Source organism: Acanthopagrus latus, chromosome 17 (genome assembly GCF_904848185.1).
Source record: "Acanthopagrus latus isolate v.2019 chromosome 17, fAcaLat1.1, whole genome shotgun sequence".
NCBI classification, from domain to species: domain Eukaryota; kingdom Metazoa; phylum Chordata; class Actinopteri; order Spariformes; family Sparidae; genus Acanthopagrus; species Acanthopagrus latus.
Genome location: NC_051055.1, coordinates 17,706,856 through 17,730,086, shown reverse-complemented (window position 1 = coordinate 17,730,086; position 23,231 = coordinate 17,706,856). Strand labels below are relative to the sequence as shown.

The 23,231-nt window shown below is 44.0% G+C and overlaps 1 protein-coding gene across 1 annotated transcript; it reads left to right on the top strand.

Annotated features, from left to right (window-relative positions):
- Positions 1–41: 41 nt before the first annotated feature.
- epb41l4b (erythrocyte membrane protein band 4.1 like 4B) lies at positions 42–23,158 on the top strand. Its single transcript, XM_037073499.1, has 23 exons — positions 42–2,324; positions 6,609–6,713; positions 6,796–6,838; positions 7,225–7,303; positions 7,661–7,705; positions 9,028–9,080; positions 10,685–10,805; positions 11,457–11,544; positions 11,644–11,732; positions 12,487–12,556; positions 12,641–12,810; positions 13,901–14,010; positions 14,630–14,663; positions 14,919–14,952; positions 15,076–15,179; positions 17,232–17,371; positions 18,609–18,727; positions 18,818–18,931; positions 19,025–19,080; positions 19,164–19,316; positions 19,513–19,633; positions 19,799–19,932; positions 20,947–23,158. Exons 1-23 carry the CDS (start codon positions 2,037–2,039, stop codon positions 21,008–21,010), a joined length of 2,334 nt encoding a protein of 777 aa, XP_036929394.1. The 5' UTR covers positions 42–2,036; the 3' UTR covers positions 21,011–23,158.
- The last annotated feature ends 73 nt before the right edge of the window (positions 23,159–23,231 follow it).

Sequence of the window (23,231 nt, the reverse complement as noted above, 5' to 3'; positions counted from 1 at the left end):
CTACTGAGTGACATCATGATATCAGGTTACATGCAGCGCTCTCTGGAGCCACAAAAGGCTTTATGCTACTTTATACTATGTGTGCAGTAGAAGTCCTCAAGACCTGTAAACACACTTCAACGTGGAAAATTGGTGGATAAGCCCTTTAAGAAAAAAAAGATGCAGAACATGAAACAGTGTCTTAAAGACTAGAAAAAAACATGGTGTTCTTGCTTGTAATAAGTTGAAAAAATATCTCCCGATGGAACCAACATCTAAAATCTCATTTATCTGACTGGAATGCCATTTTCTAGGTGATCAGAAGATGCCATATTAAGTGCAATGAGATAGCGCGCCGAGTTCATGCTCCTTCAGGCAGATCTCACCGGACCTTACTTTGGAAAAACTTTGTGGTAGTGAACGGGGGAAGACAAACCATTTTTTGATCCTGTGTGAATTGCGCTGTGAACCACACATATGATGTTTGTCAATTTAAAAGATTGTTTTCCAAGTCAGGAAAGTCTCAGCTGGTCAGCCGTGAAGTTAAAATATCATCTAGTTTTGTGCTAAACGCTCAGTGAACCACATGGACTCACTCAACACGCGTCACCAACATGTCCGCCAACTTGACTCAGAAAAATACAAAGACGGATGAAAATCAGGATAAATCTGGTCTTATTGAGGACTGCAATTATGTAAACAGAGAGTTTGTCAGTTCTGTGAGCTACAACCTTGAACAAGGTTCAAATTATGGCTTTTGGTGACCGTTTGATTGGACGACGTCACTAACGATGACGTCAATAGTCTTATTTCTCATTATTTTAATGAAAAACTGCAACTTTCTCAAGTTGAGAAAAATCATACGTGTGGTTCATGGCACAACTCAAACGGCATGAAAAAGATAATAAGTTCCACGAGGAAAAGTGTGGACTGTAGGACAACAGGATGAGATAATATTCCCCTACGTAGAAAATGAGTAATCCAGTTTGTATATCATATTTGTAAATATATTTAAAACAGGATGAGTTATGCTTTAATACTTTCAGAACCGTTTAGAAAAGTTCCTCCTCCACTTCATGTTTGAGAATGGGAAATCTGGGGAGTTTTATGTTTGGAAACATCTTGCTTTATGTTTCAGTGGATTGTTTATTCTGTGACATGTCAGGCCTCAGTGTCAGGCCTCTGCAGTCCCTGGGTACAGCCCCGCTACATAAACGATCATTCTGCTGTGGAGGACCTCCTGGAAACCCTCTAACGACCCTTGTGGCACCTCGGACCCCACCTTGGGGACCACTATTAATCTACTATGATCCACACCCTCCCTCCTCCCTCCTGGCGGGCTCGTGACAGACAGGTGGCGCTGGTTCACCGACGCTGACGGGTCGGCCAGTCGGGAGGAACAGAAGTTTGTTCTGCGCTGTGCTTTTACGCAGGCGCAGATGACTCTGTTTGTCCAGTTTCGCTGGTTGACTTTTACCTGTGAGGCAGGAGTACTTTCGCTTCGCCCGGTGGGAACAAGCGGCACCAAGCAGCAGGGGTCCGGTACCGGTCCAGAGGTGACAACACTTCCCTCCTCCTCGCCCGCCGCCCTCCCTCCCCCCACCACCTCCGGCCCCGTGTGACTCAGGGGCTCCCACTGCGGAGCGTCGGACGGGATTTCTCCGGGATTTCAGAGTCGGTGCGCAACAGCGAGCCAAGCAGAGCAGGAGGCAGGTGCACGGGAGAGGACAGGACAGGAGGAGGAGGAGGGCTGTGTGTGTTTCCGTGAGAGAGTCCTGTCGTCCACACCGGGCTGAATGGTCGGTGGTCCACTGGTTGCTCGATCCGTGTCAGTTTCATTAGTATGCGGCCGGAGTCGCTCCGCTGCTGCCGACATCCAGTCTGAGGACTGAGCGGCAGCCCTGAAGTCTCCTCCGCGCCTGCTAAGTGACTCCTCGCCCCGGGGAGGAGGAGGAGGCGGCGGCGGCGGCAGAAGCAGGACCCCGGCTGCACCGGCTGTTGTGTGGAGCAGTTTTCGCGGACGCGGCACGGACCTCCTCGCCTCGTGGATCGGGAAGATGATGGGCTTTCTGCGCCGGACGTTCAGCCGCCGCTCCCGGAGCCGCTTCCAGACGAGAGAGAGGGACGAACGGGACGGGAAAGGGGGAGGAGAAGGAGGGGGAGGAGGAGCAGGAGGGGTGAGCGGGAACCCCCTGCTCCTGGCCCATCAGCAGCAGGTCGTGCATGCGCCCGCCGTGGTGACCGGGGGATCGTCGGTCCACATCCCGGCGGCCGGCGCGGCGAGGACCACCATCACCTGCCGCGTCCTGCTGCTGGACGGCTCGGACGTCACTGTGGACCTGCCAGTGAGTGCACACAGCGGCTCTGTGTGTAAACAGTGTGTGTGTAAACAGAGTGCATGGCGCAGGACGAGGTGTAGCCCGGGTCAATGTGTGCCAAAGCGCGGGACCGGGGACCCCGTAGGGACAACGTAGGGTGGCCCCCCCTGCTAAAATGAGAGACGGGGTTAAATCTGGTTAAATCGTCGGTTTAGTTTCAACTTTTAGAATTCAAAATACATGAGGAGTCTCTGAATCTGGTGTGAACACAGCGCTGGTTAGAGAGGATGTAGAAATGGGTGTTTTTATCTTGCGGAACCTAAGATCACCAGTAGAGCCGCAACCATTGATCGATAAGTTATCAGTGACTCGGTGTTAATCGGCAACTATTTCGATAATCCAATAACTGGTGTGAGTAGTTTTCTCCAGCTTCTTAAATGTTGCTATTTTTGAAATGTTGATAATTTCCTCACTCCTCTGAATGCCTCCGGGTCTTTGGACACAACAAGACATTTGAGGACACCATCTTGGGCTTTTCTGAAACTCTGATCGGCATTTTTCAAACCAGCCAGCTAATCGATTAATCAAGATTAAAGGACAGTGAAAGTAATTGTTAGTTTCAGCACTAATTGACAGGAAACATTGATTATTTATTAGTTGTTTTCAAGCAAAAATGCCCAAAACTCACTTGTCCTGCCTCTCAAATGTGAGGATTTGCTACTTCTCTCTTTCTTATCATCTCACTTTTTGAATGAAACGCTTTTAGAGATTTGGACTGATTCCCAACAAAATGAGCAGCTTGAGGACCTCCTCTTGGGATCTGAGACATCACTTTTTGGCATTTCTTTACAATATCTTCGCCATTTAATGCGTCTGGATTGTTTTAATTATCAGTCAATCTGCTGATCAATTTCAGGCGTAATCCTTTAAATGTTTAGTCCATAAAGCATCCCAAAATAAAATGCCCAAAGAGCCCAAAATAACGTCTTCAGATTGGCTCCTTTGTCCAAACGAAAGACCAAAACCCCCAAAATGCTTTATTCGCTGTCATAAATGACAAAGAAAAGCAGCAAATTCTTACATTTAAGAGGCTGAAACCGACAAATATTTGACAGTTTTGATATAGAAATGACTCAAACTCATGCAAATAGTTGCTAATTAATTGTCTTTCAATCAGCTGGTGGATTAACTCTGGTTGCCAAGTTTAAATGGACGATGAGATGTGTCCAGTTAAGATAAGATAAGATAAGTTCCCATCGACTGAAGTTTCCCTGCTTGTAGTATCGTAGTGGCCTATATAGTATGACTGTGTGTGTGTGTGTGTGTGTGTGTGTGTGTGTGTGTGTGCGCGTGAGAGCACGTGAGAGCGTGTTTTTCTGTTCACTGAGAGCTCCAGATGGTGTTATGATCAGCCAATTCATCACATTACTTCCCTATTCTGACTGCGGGGAAATCTAACGAAGACGGACCTGAAGCTGCCCCCTCCTGTTTGCTCTCTTACAGCCTCTCTCTCACTTTCTCCTCCTCCTCCTCCTCCTCCTCCTCCTCTTCCTCTCTCTCGCTCCCTCCGTCTATTTGCCTGTACCTGATCTTTCTCGAGCAGTCCCCCTCCCTAACCTCCGGCTCCCTCCTCTCCTAATCTTCCTTTTACACTCCCTCTGTGGCCTGCTCCATCGCTCATCGTCTTCACATCCGTCACTCCTTCTTCCTCCTCCTCTTCTTCTTCCTCTTCTTCTTCTCTGTCCTCCACTATTCCCTGACTCCCTGATCTGATTTGCCACCGTGGGGACTCTATGTAACAGACTGGAGAGCGGAGTGTATGAGGGGTAGGTGGGATGGTGAGCGAGAGCGTGGGCATTCGTGCGTAAGTGGCTCCTTGCGAGATGTTTTCATTCTGAAGGTTGCGTGTGTCACCGAAAGCTGTTGCGTGCATGCGTCACCCTCCTTAATGCTCGGCCGGTGTGCGGCGGGTTATGAGGGCGAGAGAGAGTGTGTTTCTTGTCCTGCAGGGAGCTTACAGCATTATCACAATCGCAGCAGCTCCTTCTGAGGTGTCACAGCCCCGACAATAAACCGTCGCAGGGCTTGTCAAGCTGCAAGGCTGAGTCACAGGTGTGCTGGGACAAGTTTGTGCACGCCAGGTAGAGTGAAACTGGTTCATTCGGGTGTCACTCGAAGACAAAAACACAAGGTAGAGCGGAAAGAGTGGAAATATTCGCCCCGGCGTGGTGTGCAGTTCCTGCCTCTGCACGCGCTCCCATGTGACAGAGGCCGTGATTTCAATCAGCCTCTCCAAACACGCTGCAGAACGAGCGAGAGGCGTTCTGGTGATTTTTCCTTTTTTTTTCTTTTTTTCTCCCCCTGTCCCCAATCCCTTAATACCACTGATTTCCTCACACATTCATACACTCACCAGGAAGTTTAGACTGGTTATCAGGATCCAAAGTACAAGGCTGTCATCTTTGCACACACCCACTGTGTGTTATGTGGGTCAGGCAGGAGGGAGGTCATCGTACGGGGCGATGATGAGGCCCATAAAACTGTTCGGAGGGGACAAACCGCCAGTGCAGTGGTTGTGCTTAAGTGTGTGTGTGTGTTCTTGGGTTGTGCGTGTTGTTGATGAGAGTCTGAAAAAGGGCCTTTCCCTCAGGGGCTTCTCATTTTGACCCAGATGCGTGCGCACACACACACGCAAACAAACACTTTCACATGCCCTATTAGTCATTTTGCTCTGGTTATACACACTCATGCCTAAATTACGAGGAAGTCTGGAACCACCCTGAGTAGCGAAACTCAGTTTAAAAGTCAATTTATCACCGGGAGATGAGACAGCCGAGATGACAAATATACTAGTGCCGGGTGATGCAGCCTTAAAGAATAAGTTTGCCCACAAATGACAGTTCTGCCATTATCTACTTTTCCCTATGTCGATAGAAAGTCTGATGGAGCTGCGTAGTCCACACAACATTTCTGGAGCTTCACAGCGCAACGATGTTACAGTGTTCTGTAAAAATCCTGAAGCCCTATGATCCCATAATTTGATTTGAAAAGATGTTATTTACACACATTTCTTAAGCCAGACTTTTCACTGTACATTCAGACACAATGCATGCTAACACAAGCTGTATGGAGTCATTTTATGTTTTTGTGTGGACTACAAAACTTCACCCAACTTTCCACCACTATGGGGCTGAGTACATAATGACTGGATTTTCATGTTTGGGTGAACTTTTCCTTTAAATTAACATTGCGCTATTGTGTGGCTATATCGGGATGCACATTACATCAGTGCATATTTTGAAATCTCCTCTAAAGCACTTAATAAATGCTGTGATGAGACAACAAAATCAAATATTACAGTATTTGGGACCAACCACCTGTTGGTGCTTCCACAAAGCATTAACTCTTAATAAGAAGCAGAGATGTGGACTCAAGTCATTGAGACTTGGACTCATTGTGAGTTGAGTCCCTGTTCTGATGACTTGCAGGCTGACTTGACCAAAATAAATGACTTGGGACTTGAACTGAACTTGGAAGTCACAGACTCTACATAGTGCACCTTTAACTGAGGACTTGAATCGACTCGACCGAGAAAAAATGACTTTGGGCTTGTCGAGTCACATGTCTGATAAATAATCATGACTAAGTGGGTTAAAACAAATATTAGAACAGTCTGGGAAGTTCAGAAAATGACATCACTTTACTGATATGTGGTCTCTAAAACCAGGAAGAGACAACGCTTATCAAGATATAACAGTGTAAGACCATACACAGTGTAGTCTCATTTCATTAGATATGTAATAAAATATGTGTCTCAGAGGCTTGTCCCACTCAATTTGAGTCAGATTCACTCACACACACACACGGAAACAACCGTACGCACTGATAAAGTGATTTTGCTCTTGTTGTGGACACTCATGCCTAGATTCCTTGAAAATCCATCAGTTTAAATGTGTAATCTCTAATGCGAACTAGGGCTGCAACCAACAGTTAGTGTCATGATTAACTAATTAAATGTTTAGTCCATAAAATATAAAACAAATTGTGAAAAATGACCCCAAAGTGACGTCTTTAAATAGCTTCTTTTGTCCAACAGACATCGATTTTACTGTCATAAATGACAAAGAAAAGCAGCAAAACTTTACATTTAAGGAACCGTATTGAGCAGAAGTTTGACGTTTTTGCTTGAAGAATGGCAGAGCCAATCAGTGGATCATCACAGTATTTTCGACTAATCAACTAATGGTTGCAGCTCTAACGAGATATTGGGTCTCGTTGAGACTGAAAACACTTGTTGTTCATGTTTTGCAGAGTAAATCCAGAGGCCAGGACCTCTTCGACCAGATCATGTATCACATAGATCTGGTTGAGACGGACTACTTCGGGCTTCAGTTCATGGACACAGAACAAGTCTCGGTGAGTAACAAGCTCTTACGTATTTCGCCCGTGGACCGCCCGCTGAGACAGCTCACCCCCTCATTCTTCTGATCTCTTGCAGCACTGGCTGGATATGTCGAAGTTTATCAAGAAACAGATCCGAGGTAAGTTCACCTCACCTGCTTTCTAACGAGGCCTGTGCAGTGTGTAGGAAAATGTGCAGTACGTGCATGTGGAGGCAGGTGAGCAGGGAGCAGGTGGCCATTATCCAATGTTGACATGCTGATTAGCGTGCGCATTAGGAGCAGTACCCTTGTTTGCTCTCCAGCTTGTAGGGGGGGGATGGCACAGGAGGAGGGAGGAGGGGCTGATGTTGTCCTTTGAATTGTAGTTCAGGAGCCTTTAAACAAGGGTCAGACTGACAGTGATGGATTTATACCGGGTGGTTTTAAATCAGTTATGAGTTTTGATTTGATTCGACCGAATACATTTTCAGTAAAGAGCGACTTCCTCTCGCTCCACCTCTTCCTGTCTCCTTTGTTCCTTACAGACGGGTCTCCGTACAGACTCTTCTTCAGAGTGAAATTTTACTCCTCGGAGCCAAATAACCTGCGTGAGGAATTTACAAGGTAAAACTCTTACAAGCAAAGCACACACACACACACACACACACACACACACACACACACACACACACACACACACACACACACACACACACACACACACACACACACACACACACACACACACACACACACACACACACACACTTCTCTCAGGAGCCCTGTGCGGAGGTCCAAAGGGGGATGTGGGGCTAATTACTTTGCTGCTGTGGGCAGATTCAAATCAAGGCCAAACGGACAGAGACTTGTTAAAACAAATTATGTGTCAGAGATGAGGCAAAGCCTGCGATACATCAATTGATTTATGTTCTTGTTGGGCGCCAGCCTCTCACTCTGTCGTTTGTTTTTTCACCCTGACAGGTATCTGTTTGTGCTGCAGCTTCGGCAGGATATTCTGTCTGGCAAGTAAGTGCCTCTTACACAAATGTGACCGAAACATCACAGCATAGACACACAGATACACATTTAGACAAACCATCATCTTATATCTAACATATACGTGCAGTTTATATTTCAAATGTTTTGCAGAGTTCAACTAATGCTGGACACTTTGAGGAACAGGTGTGAGATTAGACGTGGCGATTGAAACACTCAAACATGAATTACAAGCAGTTGTTTGTTGTACTATGATAAATAATGATTATAACACTTTCTAAATGTTTAATAGATACAATGTAGTTACCGCATAAACATTATGTTGATGTGGGTGTTTATAAACCTTTGACATTGCTTAGTAAATGGTTTAAAAAGTATTTTATTGTTTGTTAACAGTGAAATAACTATTAACTATTTATTCGCTAATAGTGTAAAATGCAGTAATGATGGTCATTATAAAGTGGCATCGAAAAAGATGCACAAGATGCAGGACTTTCTGGTTTTGATGGTGAACAACTTTCAACTTTAAATTCCAAAATAAAAGCCCCTCTGTGTCTTTAAGATATTTTGACCTCGTTATTGGTTTGGACCTCTTTGGAGTGTACAATTTAAAGGGCTGAATTTGTTAAAACAGTTCCTTCTCAAAGTCAGTGTTCAAATAGAGTTTAGAGTTTTGAATGTAGAGCTCTGTGGTTTGTTGGTGTTAAAAACAGTAAAATGGTTTATTTAAAAAAACCACGTCCTTGAATATGCATCCTCAATCTGACCTCATCTTAACTGGAGCGGAAGAAAACACTCATCTTAAAATACATTCCTTCTCCTCACGAGTCCAAAACATGAATCGTATCCAGGTGACTTCTCTTAACAGTGCAGACGTCTGGATCTCAGTCGTGGCATTAAACCCACAAACACACACACACACACACACACACACACACACCTGTGGGAGCGTACATACAGGTGACCTACACTGGAGTTTTCGGGAACTTCTGAGCAGCGGCGCCTGTTTCTTACACACAAACACAAACCCGCGTGCACAAACACACACATCTTTGACGGCGTGTTGCCCCTCTCCCTCCTCCTGCCTCTATCTGGGCCACGGATCCCCAGAGTCCAGCTCTATTATAAAGCTCAAGATCAGGAACAGTAGAGGGCTGCTTATTTTAGGAAAAGGGTTGCTCCTCTCCTCCTTGACACACACACACACACACACACACACTGTAGGGCACTCAGACACTTTTATGTCTTTCCAACACATGATAACACACACACATCACACCGTGTGATGGTTCTATGAGTGTGTGTGAATGCACTCTCACTACAAACAGCTCCGTGTCTCTCTTTCTACCCAGATTGAAATGTCCGTACGATGTCTCAGTAGAGCTGGCGGCATATTGTTTACAAAGTAAGTAGACCTCTCATACTCACTTATACTCTGTTACATGTTGAGTTAAGTTAATGAGTTTTCACTTCCCTCTTAACGGACCAGAGTTTTGCAGGCTTTAGCCATTAGCTGCAGATCATGTCTCATTCATTTTACTTCCAGTGTTTTCCAGTGTAACCTTTTAGAAAAAACTTTTGACGTAGTAGACTCAAAACTAGAAAAGGGGTTGACCGATTATTGGCCTGATTGATATATGATATATATTTCTGCCGGTTTGCTGATAAAATAAACTAATTTGAAAACTTGTTACTTTGGCTCTGATGCAGCGTCCTCTCTAAGTCTGCTGTTACCACACTGTGATTTCACTCAGTGTCCCGCCTACAACAATATATGATCTGTTATATGTCACAATTAACAGCCTATAAACACTGCAAAGTAACTAGAAACTAAATGTATCAAATAAATACCTAAAGAACCCTCAAAATTGTTTTTCAGAGCAGTACTTGAGTTCATTCCATCATGGGTTGTTCTAAATGTTGTTACAAGGAGTTTGAGTTTTATTGCGAATGAATATCGGTCCCAAATATCATTTTTCAGTCTCCTTGATTTCTAATAATCCGTATCAACCCCGAAAAAGTCACATCAGTCGACCCCTAGTACAATGAAACATGGGTGTAATTTAAAAATATTGAAATTACAAAAATAAATAAGAATAGTAGTAGAAATATGTATACGGAAGATACGCAATGTACAATATGTAAATATAACACTCAGTATACAGTATAAATACAAATATACAGTGTCAGTGCAATAAGCTTTTTAATGAAAATAAACTTGTAGATGTGAAAACTAAAACAAGTTACAGAATATGGCATTAATGAGTGTTTTATTATGACTAATAAACAGCCAATATGATACTGATATTCATGCTAATACCCAATTATTACATTTTTAATATGTGTACCTTAATATATAATGTTACAGATGACTTATTTATAATCTAATCCATCATCAGGCATTAAAACAAGTTGTGATCGAGGAGTCTTTCTCAGTGGTGATTTTACTTTAACAGCCTTGTTTGGGGAAAAGAAAGACATGTATGATCGGCGTCATCAGAAAATCTCAGAAGGACGAGCAACGAGCTCAGATGGATGTTGATTGTGGTGGTTCCCTGTGTTCAAAAAGTTCAGTCATCTTAAATCTCAGATGTTGAAGAGGGTGACAGTGTGTTAGCCAACTCTCAGACAAGTCTTCTGTCTGCAATTACATGTTAGTTCACCTTCTGTCGTGCAGTCTGAACATGCAGGGATTTGGAGCTTTACAGAGCGCCTGTGTGATCTCTGCTGAACAACCATAAATTACAATTATGGGATGATGATAGTTGGCGTATCATGGTGTAACATCAGCGTAAGAAGGAAGAAAGAATTGTACTGTCACGTTACACAGCAATTATATATCTGTTGTTTGCTACCATTCGCCCCCATTAGCAGCAAAACCACCGAGTGTGTTGCAACGAGACATTTTTGTTTGTTTCGCCATAAAGACCTCATCTTGCAGAGTGTATTGTGGCTTCTCCGTCTGCTGCTCTCCTACATCTGTGTTTCTAAATCTCTCATCACGTCCAGGTGAACTGGGAGACTGCGATCCCCTGGAGCACTCCCCTGAGCTGGTGTCTGAGTTTCGTTTCAGTCCCAAACAGACCGAGGCCATGGAGGCAGACATCTTCGGCAGGTGGTTGGAGCTCAGGTGAGTTTAAAGTTCACCACGAAGTCAAAGAAAATGGGACCTTTCTCAAGCACTGTGCGCCAGTTGCCACAATGCTCATGTTATTGTGAGGCGTCCTGTGGCTTGACCTGAGCACATTTATCTCCTCGTCGTGGTGAAACAACTGGGGCGAGAAAAGCAGAGCACCGAGCAGGAAGGGAAAGTCATTCTGCTGCTGCTGCCTTTCAGCGCCAGCGTTTCCAGTGACCAGGGCGTCTACATTTCACTCTCCCTCTTTTCTCTCCTCCTCCTCTGCCTTGGCCTCGCTCTCACTGGCCTGTATTGAGGATTAAGAGATTAATCCCTGGAGGGTCTTGATTGATTCTGAGCAGTGTTTAACCCAGCCGCGGTCTGATTGCTCCCATCTCGGATTAGATTACACACACATATGCTGCGCTTCACCGAGCCGCCGGAGCCACGCAAGGACGAACCCGCTCTGGGTTCACTGCCATACAAACACGCCAAGACTGAGTCAGGGAGGCAACAAGGAGGTTACTCACAGAGTATCTTCCTGAGAGCCAACACCAATTACCAGTTGAGGTCAGAAAGTGTCATTACTGATTTGTGAGGTGCCGGAGGGAGTGATGTTTTTGTTGTGAAAACTCACCGTGGTGTCTTTTCTTTAATTCTCAGGGGGAAGAGTCCGTCTCAAGCCGAGATTTCCTTTCTCAACAAATGCAAGTGGCTGGAACTTTACGGAGTAGACATGCACTTTGTCAAGGTGTGTGAGTGTGTTCGATGGTCATTAAAAGTCGCTATGTCGCAGGTGTGTCTGAGAGCTAACCGTGTGTGTGTGTGTGTGTGTGTGTTGTGTCTTCAGGGCAGAGATGGAGGAGAATATGCACTCGGCCTCACTCCTACTGGCATCTTAGTGTTTGAAGGCTCCAACAAAATTGGCCTCTTCTTCTGGTGAGGACGCTGAACGTGTCACTAGTCCAGTGGTTCTCAAAGTGGCAAACAACAGGGTTGATGTGTTGTCAAAGACGTCAGTGTACTGTGTTGAAGACATGTCTGCTGAAGTTAGCATGCTAACCAGCTAGCACTGGGCCTGAAAAAAATCTTATGTGTTGCACCTTTAAACAAACCTTAAAAATCTAACTCTAAGACAAGTTTTTTTTTCTAATTGAATTCCTGTACTTTTAAACCTGGTCCCACATTTACATGTTTCACTGTGTAAATGATTCAAATTCACCCAAAGTTCTGGAATCGGTCCAGCAGATCTCCTCAGTGTAATCCTTTGGGTCAACTCACGACTGTCAAACTCACTTCCATTAACAGTGCTTGTTTTTGCCACTGACAGGCTGAAGACTCTAAGAGACTGACAACATTACAGAAATGATTCTTACGGAGATAGACCTTTTTATTTAAGAGGAAGATTTTGTTCAAGGAGAAGTCTGCCCCTTAGGATTACATTGCAGGTGTTGCAGACATGTGGTGACTGTCGGCTGAGGAGATCGACTGGACTGCTTCCAAAACATTTGGTGAATCTGAATCAAGTACTCACCAAAACATGTAAATATAGGGCACAGGGTTAAAGGTATCTGAATTTTGTTTTTTGAGTGATTGAGTAAAGGTCTACCGTATTTAAGTTGATCAACGTATGTTAATGTTGTTCTGACCCAAATAACACTAGCTGGTCTGTGCGTCTCTGTGTGTTATCCAGGCCAAAAATCACTCGGCTGGACTTCAAAAAGAGTCGACTCACGCTGGTTGTGGTGGAGGACGATGATCAGGTTTGTTTCCCTGCATGCAAACAAGCGCATGCACACACACTCGGACACACAGGGCGTGTGCTAACAGTGTTTGATTGTTTCCAGGGTCGGGAGCAGGAGCACACGTTTGTGTTCCAGCTGGCCAGCTCCAAGAGCTGCAAACACCTGTGGAAGTGTGCCGTGGAGAGCCACGCCTTCTTCCGGCTACGCCAACCAACCACGGGCAAGGCCAGCCAAAGCGACTTCACACGACTCGGGTCCCGCTTCAGATTCAGGTAGAGCACAGAGACGGGCTCACCTGTGACAGAAGACGGATGATGCAGCATATGGGCAACATAGCGTGTCACATTAAACAGAGGCTTTGTATCTATGGTTACAGTGTGTCTATGGTTACATGGATCTGTTCCTATGGTGACTGACACATCCCCTTTATATTGTTTGTTTTCTCCTCACTGTGATTATGAGAGATGGTCAGAACCAGTTCCCACACTTGAAGGGCACTTCCTGCCATTTGTCGGAGCGGCTGAAGTGTGTTTCACTTCGGTGTCTGTGTATTGAAAACTCAAGTGGTGGAAGTAAATGTAATCCAGTATAATTGATACACAAATGTCACTGATTTTGAACCTTTTGTCAACAGCCAAAGGAATATGCTTTAAATATTTCTGCATAATGTCTCCCAATCAGTATTCAGCAAAGATTATATAGATGAACAAATCAGTGTGACCTATACATAAAAATAGCAAAATATATATAGATGTATGTACAGGATCACACAAAACAAAGTTTTTGTTAGTTCCTTGCTGTATTATGGTATCCAATAATTGGCAAATGTATCCATAAAACATTTCAGGGAGAATGACGTTCCTTACCATACCAGGAATCTCATTTACTATCCTCATCCACTCTGTTCTTGTGGGCGGTTCTTTAATCATCCATTTCCTGGTAATGGCTTTTTTACTGCCTGCGAGCACTATTTGAAGAACATGTTTCTCAAGTCGGCTGAGTTTGGTTGGAATCTTACCTAAATATATTTCACTGAAGTCGTGATTGATCTCGGAGCCGAATATTACTTTTATCACTGCTACTGCTCCCAGCCAGTAAGGCCAAATTGCCTGGGAAGTGATGATGTGGAAGTGATCAGCCAAGGAGTGGTGTTACTGTAACTGACCTTGATTCCTGTCTCACACTATGGTGTGTTGAATCCTTGAATTTTAAGGAATTTGCCCTGGAAAGTCATTGAAAATTCCTCAATTTGGTGTTTAAGAGGATGAGGGGACACTACACTGAATGAATTATATATTTAAAAAAAAAGTTTTTTAAATGACACAACACTGTTTTCCCTCCTCTGTGTGTTCCACGTCACAGTGGTAAGACTGAGTATCAGGCCACTCATGGAGGCAGACTGAGGAGAGCAAGCACATTCGAGCGAAGGCCGAGCAAGAGATACCCCTCCCGCACACAGTCGCTGGGCAAAGGTGAGACTTATCAGCACATACAAACCTGGATGACTAACAGCCCCTGTTTAATCCGTTACTGCGCTCGTTATCACGAAGGTCGCATACTTTAGAAACCTTGTCTCTGCTGTTCAGAATCACTGTTGAACGTATTATTCTTCGACAGAAAAGCTGTAAAATTGCCGGCCATGAATAATGTTTGACATACTGAATGAAATAGAAAATCAACAGGTTAATATATATATATATTTAAAAGAGCTGAGGTTTCTGTTTTGAGAAAGTGCTCCAGATTTCCTTCAGACGGCTTGTTACCCTTAAGTGTCACCTTTGTCAAAAGCACCTGCGGTCCTCTTCACTCCTCCATACACCCTCTGCACACAGGCCGCTATCCCTCCGTAATCTATTATGCATGAATCATCAAGGGCAGACTGAATTTATTTCAAGGCTGTCAGTGTTGACGTCCACACACCTTTTATTTACTGGATGGTTTGTCATTCAGCCCAGCAATAGAAATACGAGCGAGAATTGAAGTGCTGGCGAGAACTCAGAGTAATAACATGTATGCAGAGGCTGAAAAACAGATAACATGACAGACTGTCCTATTTTCTGCTCTAACTGACATCGTGTCTCGCTCTGGCAGCTTCCTTTTCTCCCGCCAAGCCGCAACACATCAGGTAAGACACCCGCAAATATGCACACACGTTACCATACTTGTGAGGACTTTCTGTTTATTTCACTCTTTCATTATCCTTTAAACACGACCTTAATCCACATAATGGCCTGGATAATCTGAACTAAAATAGCCTTTTGTAAAAAGCTAAATTGTCGTCAGTTTGTTGGTTTTTCAACCGTTTTTGAGGATATTTTCCTTCTTCTTCTTTGCTTCTTTTTTAATCTTCCATCTGTGATTATTGTCATTTTTTTCCCAGCTCTCGAGCCAGCCCTGATCCCAGCCTACATCCAGTGAGTGACCTCAGATAACCCACTTTTCGTGCACGCACACATATGCAGCAGCCACTGATCTGGCTCCGCTCTAGTGACAACATTTAATTTCAGCGTCTCTTCAATCCCTCTCCTTCCCTGCAGTACCAGCACAATATTCCTATTGGTCACGAGCCGTGGCACCCGCCTCACCCGGCTCTCACGCCCCCGGTCTACCTGCAGCCCTCTGGCCACACGCCGTCACACAGGTAAGACGACGGAGAGGACACAGAGGACATAGACACTCAAGGACGCTGCGATGCAGTCTTAACGGGTCCCTGAGTTTCTATTTTTAGACAGGGTCACTCATCTGGCGCCCTCTGTTCGGTACTCCATGTTGTCTTTTTCTCATCACACGTCACGTCACTCATAAACTTCATGCGTGTCTTGTCTACCTTCATGCTCGTGTGTGTGTATGTGTGTGTGTGTGTGTGTGTGTGTGTGTGTGTGTGTGTGTGTGTGTGTGTGTGATCCTTCATTTCCACCCTCATGTTCAGGCCATCCGTCGAGGCTGTGAGTCCCGTGTCAAGTCAGCCACCAGCCCCGGAGCGAACCAGCGGCACCTTCCCAGGATCCATCAGTGTGGTTTACAGGGACAAGGTCATGACTGCACTTTGACCTCTGTTTGACCCTGGGAATCTGTTTCAAACCCAGACTCTAAACATTAAGACTTTACACTGACTGGTGTCCCAAAGAGAAGCTCTGTTGATGGATTCATCCACACCCCCGCTGTCTTCACCTGTTTGTTGCATCCCTTCATACGTTTCAGTGTGCACCTTCATAAAAACAATCCCAAAAAAGGACCAAGGACCTTATCAGAAAAGAGGTTTTCAAACCGACTGTCATCGCCATCGTCATCGAAGTTAAATATTGTGGTTCAGTGATCAACACGGTCAACACCCTGCTGACAAGCTTCTCTTGAACCCCTAATACTGCCATTTGCAAAAATCACACTTGTTTTCTGGATCATATCTCATGTGAACACACAGATTGGATATATATATATATATATATATATATATATATATATATATATATATATATATATATATACACATCTATAGATGTGGTTGTTCCTTACACATTCAGAAGATATTAATATCTGCTTTGTCCGTTGCTTGTGAACATCTATAAATCCGCTTAGAATTCACAGAAGAAAGACGCTCTATATAACTGCAGAACTTCCCTAAGAATCATCATATTTTTACGTTTTAATCCAGTGATAACTGTCTGTACATCAGTGGGCATTTTGCAAACTGCTAATTGTTAATTCGGCAAACTTTTAATGCTTCTAATTTGCCTTAATGTAAGCAAATACGGTCTTTAATGCTCAAGTTGTCGCCACCAGCTCTACGATGACATTATACTTCCTGTTTTCAGACCATAGACCAGAGCATGATCATCCTGGATTATTTTATAAATATTAACAATAGGAGCAACATTGAAATTTGCTTTTTTCCCCAGCGTAAATATTTTTGCATTACTATGGCTCAGAACTATAAACTTTGTTCTTATTACACTGATGCTCTCCTCTGTCCCTTCACATCAAGGTATACAGTGTCAGATTGATAGAGAAACAGAGGACCAGGTCTGATATCTTTGTGCCTTGTTTTATCTTGTGGACATTTTCATGTAATCATGTTTGTTTTATCCCCTCAGTCATATCATCTACATTAATCTGTGTGCCTTAGAAATGTCGTGACAGTTAATTTATCCAAAACACTTTAATCTGAGTGCAATTAAGTGACGATGAGTGCTAAATGAGGTGGAAGGGGCTGAGTTAAGCACGTATTTAATGCTGGTTTAGGGACTAAGCTGCTTTAAAAATGTATATTTTGTAGATCGCCAGTGTGAAATAGGAGCCCGATCCAGAATCCTGCATGTGTGGTGTTGTGCTTTTTAAAGAGAGATTTTTGAATAAGCTTTACTTTGTTATAGCGGGCTATGAATTTGCTAAATCAACCAGCTGTTTACAGAAAATGTGCCCAGTGTGTGTCTGTCATAGTGTGTCGCCTTTCACTCTGTAACACTTACTTGAATCACATGATGCCTTTAGGGGTGATCCCATCTGCTTTTTCAAATAAACAAAATGTTCATAATTGCAAAAGTCTGTCACTCATAACTTGAGAGCGTCTTTTCTCTCCGTAGACTGAAGGGTTTTGTGATGAACGTGCCTGAAGCCGGAATGATCCCAAGTTGATAATAATGACAAGTGGCATTTCATTGGGTGAATTTGTTTTGATTGCGCGTGTCGTCTTCAGCTTCCCTCTCAGCGGTCCCGCCTCAGACCATCAGTTCAGCATCGAGGAGAATGAGACCTCCTACTCGGGCAAGATTCATCACCACCACCGGCGCCACACGCACAGCCAGGACACGCTCTGCCACACACACACCAAGAACAGTGAGTACTCTCTGCCCGAGGAGGAGCTGTCCAAACAGCGTCTGTCTGCAAATCCGTGGCACACGTCTAGACTTCTGCACTGATGCCCTTTTCATGTTCGTCGCTGCATGCTGATCAGCTCATCCAAATCACACACACAACACGCTCCACCGCTAAAAGGACGGATTCACCACTGTGAATGTGTTCGAAAATCTGTTCCGGTGTTTATTCCAAACAAATATGAGGCTTCAGTCAGAATTAGATAAGTGAGGTCGGTATTTGTCAAACTTGCATTCTTTTATTTGAAGTTCCCTCTATGCGGAGGGGTTTATTTATTATGGTAAATATTAAATGTCAAACTAGTCAGTCTTGGCAGATCTTACAGTGTACCATCAAATGAATAGGCAAGCAATGAAAACATAGCACTTAAAACAGAGGTGAATGTATAGATAATACAATGTATAGAACTTTTGGGCGACTTCCCTTTATTATCTTAGTCGACTTCAGTTGTCTCCACTCCAATTTCAGGCTTTGTTGATCATTACCATCATTTTGTTTCAAAACCTCTATGAAGCTCCGTCATATATTTTGTCAACACTCCCAGCTTTTCCTTCTGATGACACATCCCCTCATATATCGATTCAGACATGATTTGGTCAGTGCACGGTTACTGTTTTTAATAATAAAATGACTTTTTAAACTAAATACCTGGGTATTTAGACTAAATACCCAGGATGCAGAATGGCGAACACAGGATTTTCAGATATATCTGCTTTCTGTGTCAAGGACCTCTGTCCAAAAACCTTTGATCAAAGAGATGGAATTTCATACTTAAAAATCAGAAGATACCGTGCAAGTTGCCATCTACTCATTAATACACACACACACACACACACACACACACACACACACACACACACACACAGGTTTTGCATTCGCTATGTTGCCCAAGGACACTTTAACATGTAGACTGCAGAGGCCAGGGATCAAACCACCGACTGTGCAGTTACCATTGAATTGTGTTTCCTTTCTTCATCTCTTTTTTTTCACATTTTTTATTTGTTCCATTTTTGAACACAGCTGTATAAAAAGAAATGGCCACTCTGGCACTTTGCCATCCCTTCCACATTAAACCAACCCCCTTTGATCATAAGCTAACTAACCCAATGAGTCTGTTCCCACTAAAGATGTCCAGAAAGTAGCATGTTTCTACAAAAGCAAATGCGGGCCTACAGTGTATTTTCTCATCGAACGTTAGAGCGTCGAGCTCCTCACTGCCCTGCTGATGAGTTGGACATCTCTCAGTCCCTGCTCAAGGCTCTGGAGTCGGAAAGCGATTCTCCGCCGTGGCCCTCGCTGCACGTCAACATGGACAAGGTCAGGCCCACTCCCGGCATGCTGTTGTCTAATTCTGCTCACCTTTTTGAGACCTTTCCCGAGTAACTTTACCGCCTGCTTCTTTGACAGGGAGAGGAGAAGCAGCTGTCTGAGAAGTCTCTGCACCCCCCGGCCTCTCCGGTGACGCTCCCTGACCATCTCAAGTGTAACATCCTCAAGGCCCAGATGGAGGCGGCCTTCAGGGTGAGTACTACAGTTCACTTCCCACATACTGTAAGCCTCGTGTGCCGCACAGTGTCACTAACAGCAGTGTCCTCCTTTTCCTTCATTCCGTAGAAGGAGACTTCTACAGTACCTAGAGTGAAGAACTCCAATGAGACCCTCAATGACAGGCCAGTGCCCTCATCCTATCTGCACGTCTTCCTGCACATGTGTATTCATCACTAACTCCTCATGTGATGACTCTGGTCCTCAGGTATCAGAGCTCATCCCAAGACTCGGCTGCATCAAGTCTCACAGCAGAGAGGACGCCGCATCGGCAAGACCGCAGCCTGACGCCAGAGAGGCCGCAGTCCAGTGCCAGCACAAGCACCACCCGCAGAAAACGACTTGTCAGACAGTTCAGCTTGTGAGTACACATCACCTTTGATGACTGGCAAAGGCCGGACAGACAAGAGGGAAATTGCATTCTGGAAATAAGTACTTCACTCGGTACTTGAAGCAAAAGCAATGCTATCTCTGCTCCCGATGAAAATTGCATTTTGTTCAGAACAGTCTGCAGGTCGTGTTAGTCACTCAGCCTCTCTCAATCTATTGCTCGTCAGCAACCACGAAGATGAAGATAATCTCCCAGAGGCTCTCGCGGCCATTTCCTCCCAGAGTACAGGAAAGTCAGGATCGACCAGCTCACTGGACAAACAGATACAGCCGTCCATTTACCCACAGGTAAATACAAATACATACGCACACACACGCACACTAAACTCACGCAGGCAGACACTTTAAAAGCCAGTAAGAATGTTTCTGTAATGCAATCAATTCAGCCTCTCAGCATTATCTGTGAGTAAACAGAGGGATATCTGTGTCTGTATACACTCATCTGTATTCCAGGTGGATAATATGCCAGCACTGGAGCTGGGTAGTCCATGCTGTCCCTCTCCTTCGCCTTCTCCCCATCTCTCCCCCTCATACTACTGTAGCTCCATTCCTCACCTGGTCCCTTACCTCGCTGCCCAAAACGACAGGTAACACACCGCAGTTGTCCATGTTCTCAAGGGCATGTTTATATTTGCTTCAACCTTCCTCCAGTGATCTGAGAAAACATTTTTTTTTAAAAGTTTTTAAGGTTGCATTTTGGGGGACATCCTTGTGGCTCATTCTTGTGGCTCATTGGTTAACACACGTATATTGCCTACAAAAGTTTTACCGACAAATACATTTTGATGCCCCAGCATTTTAGTAATCCAATTTTTGATGCCACATAACTAAGACAGTGTTTTGTGGTCAGTATTGTTTTGACAATGTGTCAGATACCTTTGGAAACTGTTTAACCAGATATTCAACTTTTATTCTCATGTGATAGTTCGTGCTACAAAGCTAACTCACAGTTACTAGCCTGCGTATTTGGTCGAAACTGAGTAAAGAACAGATTCTTAAAAAAGGCAGCACGTAAAAAGCATTTAAAGCTAGTTGTTTGGCTAGAAATGGGTAAGGTCTAGCGTACAAACTTTTTTGTTTTCCTGTGTCTGACAAATCAATATTGATCCTCCAACAGTTTAGTAATTTAGTTTTTGATAACACATACAGTACATAAAGGCAGCGGCTACATGTAATCATAATGGGGAAGAAGTAACAAGAGATAAACTGCTAAGAGCTAACTAGCCTAGCTCAGCAGTGTGGCAGCAGCAGCACTCTGGAATCCATGTGATTTGATGTGGTTAGCGCCATTTCAATCATGTGTAATTCATTAAGAATTATTCATCCAAAAGTTCATTATTCATCCAGAAGTCAATAACTTCAACAGGATAAGTGGCCTAATCTTCAAAAGACACATTTTGTTTGTATCTAAACACGATGTTCAGTATTCAGATGTTTAAGTCTTCATTTATGCTCTGTGACAATGATTATTACTAAGAGTTTTTTCAGCCACATCGCTCTTGAAAAGGGTTCACGTGAAGAAAAGTGAGCTGAAAACTGTTAGAATTACACCTTTGAGCTTCACATGATGCAGATTTTTTTTAATCTTTCTGTGTTTGTAGTGGAGAGGAGATGAGGCTGGACAGAGAGAAGATCCTGAGAGCTCTCCTGATGACAGAGCTCTGAGACCGTGACCCTGGACCCCTGTGACACCTTCGCCAGGCGCAGCGGACTTTGCAGTTTGCGGGGAAAGTGGAGGCAGAAGACCCGAAGTCGTCGGCTGCAGTCAACATTTGTATATGTGCATAATACATTCAGCCGCTATAAATATATATTTGCAAAAAGGCAATTGTTATATTTGCTTAACTGTTATTTTAGGATGGTTCTTTATATTCATCCAACTAAAAATGTAAAAACTTGTAAGTGAAACTGAACAAAATGGACTCACAGACACACAAGCTACAGATGTGACCGGTGCTGCCTGCATGATAAATATCTTACACGGTGTAATATTTATCTGATTTGCTTTGGGGTTATGTTCTTACGTCACTGTGTCCATGTTGATGCCTCAACTGTGTTTTTGGACTGCGACTGTTAAAGCTTTAATTTGTACACTTAAAAAAAAAAAAAACTCAAGCTTGAGTGAAGGTCGATTCACTCTCCGGTCATTTTGTTCCAAATGTAAATAGACATTGTAAGTAATATGCTGACAAACGAGCAGGCATTGTAAATGCTTACTTCCTTATTTATATATTGTCAGATACCCGTTTTGACACGCCGAAACCTCTGCTGCATTTGACATTCGAGAAACTTCCTGAACGGAGTGAAGTGGAAGTGGATCCTGACTCGTTGTAGGAGGCCTGTGCAGCTGCAGTCTTGATCTGCCCACTAGAAGGAGACAGATCTGCAGCCACAGCTCCCATGGCAGCTGAACACATTGATCTCGTGTCGTCATGAGGTACAGATCATGGATCACTTTGCTATTTTTTACACGCAGTCTCAAGTTATCATCACAGCCCAAACGCAAAACAGATCTCAGCGGTGATATCGTTGGACAGCTATTGTTTATGCATAACCCTGCTGCTAAGAACAACTTCAGTCCTTGTTTTGTCACAACCACATCTGAGGCAGGGTCTTACATGCTGCTGTACTGTATGTGTTGCTGTGTTGTTCCTGCCCTTGGTTGGATCTTAATTAAAGACCACATCATCAGTTCGACATCTCTGTAGCGGCATCTTTGGCGTGTGCACCAACATGGGGAATGTGGCTCAGCCTCGCCCTGTGTGCCTGTGTGGTGTGAGCGTAGGCCTCACCCACCCTGTGCGGGAATGTTGTTTCTGAGATTATTGCTGATTTATCTGCCTCTACACACCTATCAGGTACAGCGCAGTGAGTCAGTCAGTAATTGGACCTCTGTTTTGTCTTCCGGTGAATCACATAGCGTTTCATAATACATTTTCAGGCTAAGGTGCAGCAGAGAGGCTGCGGAATTACTTGTTCTTCTTAAAGAAATAATGTGGAGTTTGACAGAACTAATTATGTGGGCGAGCCACTTAACAAAACAACAAATCAAGCTCAACCCACCAGCGGAATGTGGTCTGTCTTTGTGTACTTTAAGAGACTGTGTGAAAATGATTAGAGGTGGGAGAGGGGCTGCACCTTAAGTTGGACATACTTAAAAAATCAAGTATCCCCCTGGGGTTATCATTCGGGTTGGGATGAGATAGTGAAACAGTGACTCATCTCTTCCTTTTGGGATATTTGATACACTGGTTTCAAACATCAATATATTCATTAAAACATGCGGGCTAAAAGTCATACTTACACCTCTTGACAGTGTATGAAACAACAATGTGTAATCACACAACATTTTGCCCTCAAAAGATTAAATATATTTCCTATCAATTCTGCCAATAAAGTGAAAAACAGTTGAAGTATTCCGAGCATTATTACATAGATACTAATGGTGTTGCTATGCTGGTTTAGACAGCGACTCCTGTGAGTGGGAGAAAGAGTGAGTGTGTTTAAAAGGGATCAGGTTGGGTGGGGTGCACAAGATTGTATTACACAATGCCAAATCTGCCCTGAGGGGGTCTGACATGGTTTTGTGTGCCTTCCTTCTCTCTTCCCCCTTCCTGCACTCTCCATTCTTCACTTTTCCACCCTTTTAAAAGAAGGACCATCCTCTCAGATAATGTGCTTAGTGTGTCCGAGTGACAATAGCTTCTTTGCCATAGAGTGTGTGTGTGTTTGTGTATGTGGGAAACGCAGAGGTAATCGCTGAGGACAGTGTGAGGGAGTTCCCACAGTTTCGCCTCTAGCCACATTCTGTCATTAGACAGCTCCACCTGTATGTTTGTGCTCCTTCACACACCCTCCCGGAGTATAGACAAGAACAATACGTACA

Coding starts and splice junctions, on each gene's coding strand:
- epb41l4b (XM_037073499.1), top strand. CDS start 2,037: ATGATGGGCTTTCTGCGCCGGACGTTCAGCCGCCGCTCCCGGAGCCGC. Junction 10,806..11,456: donor GGCAGGTGGTTGGAGCTCAG/GTGAGTTTAAAG, acceptor TTTAATTCTCAG/GGGGAAGAGTCCGTCTCAAG. Junction 18,932..19,024: donor AGATGGAGGCGGCCTTCAGG/GTGAGTACTACA, acceptor TTCATTCCGTAG/AAGGAGACTTCTACAGTACC.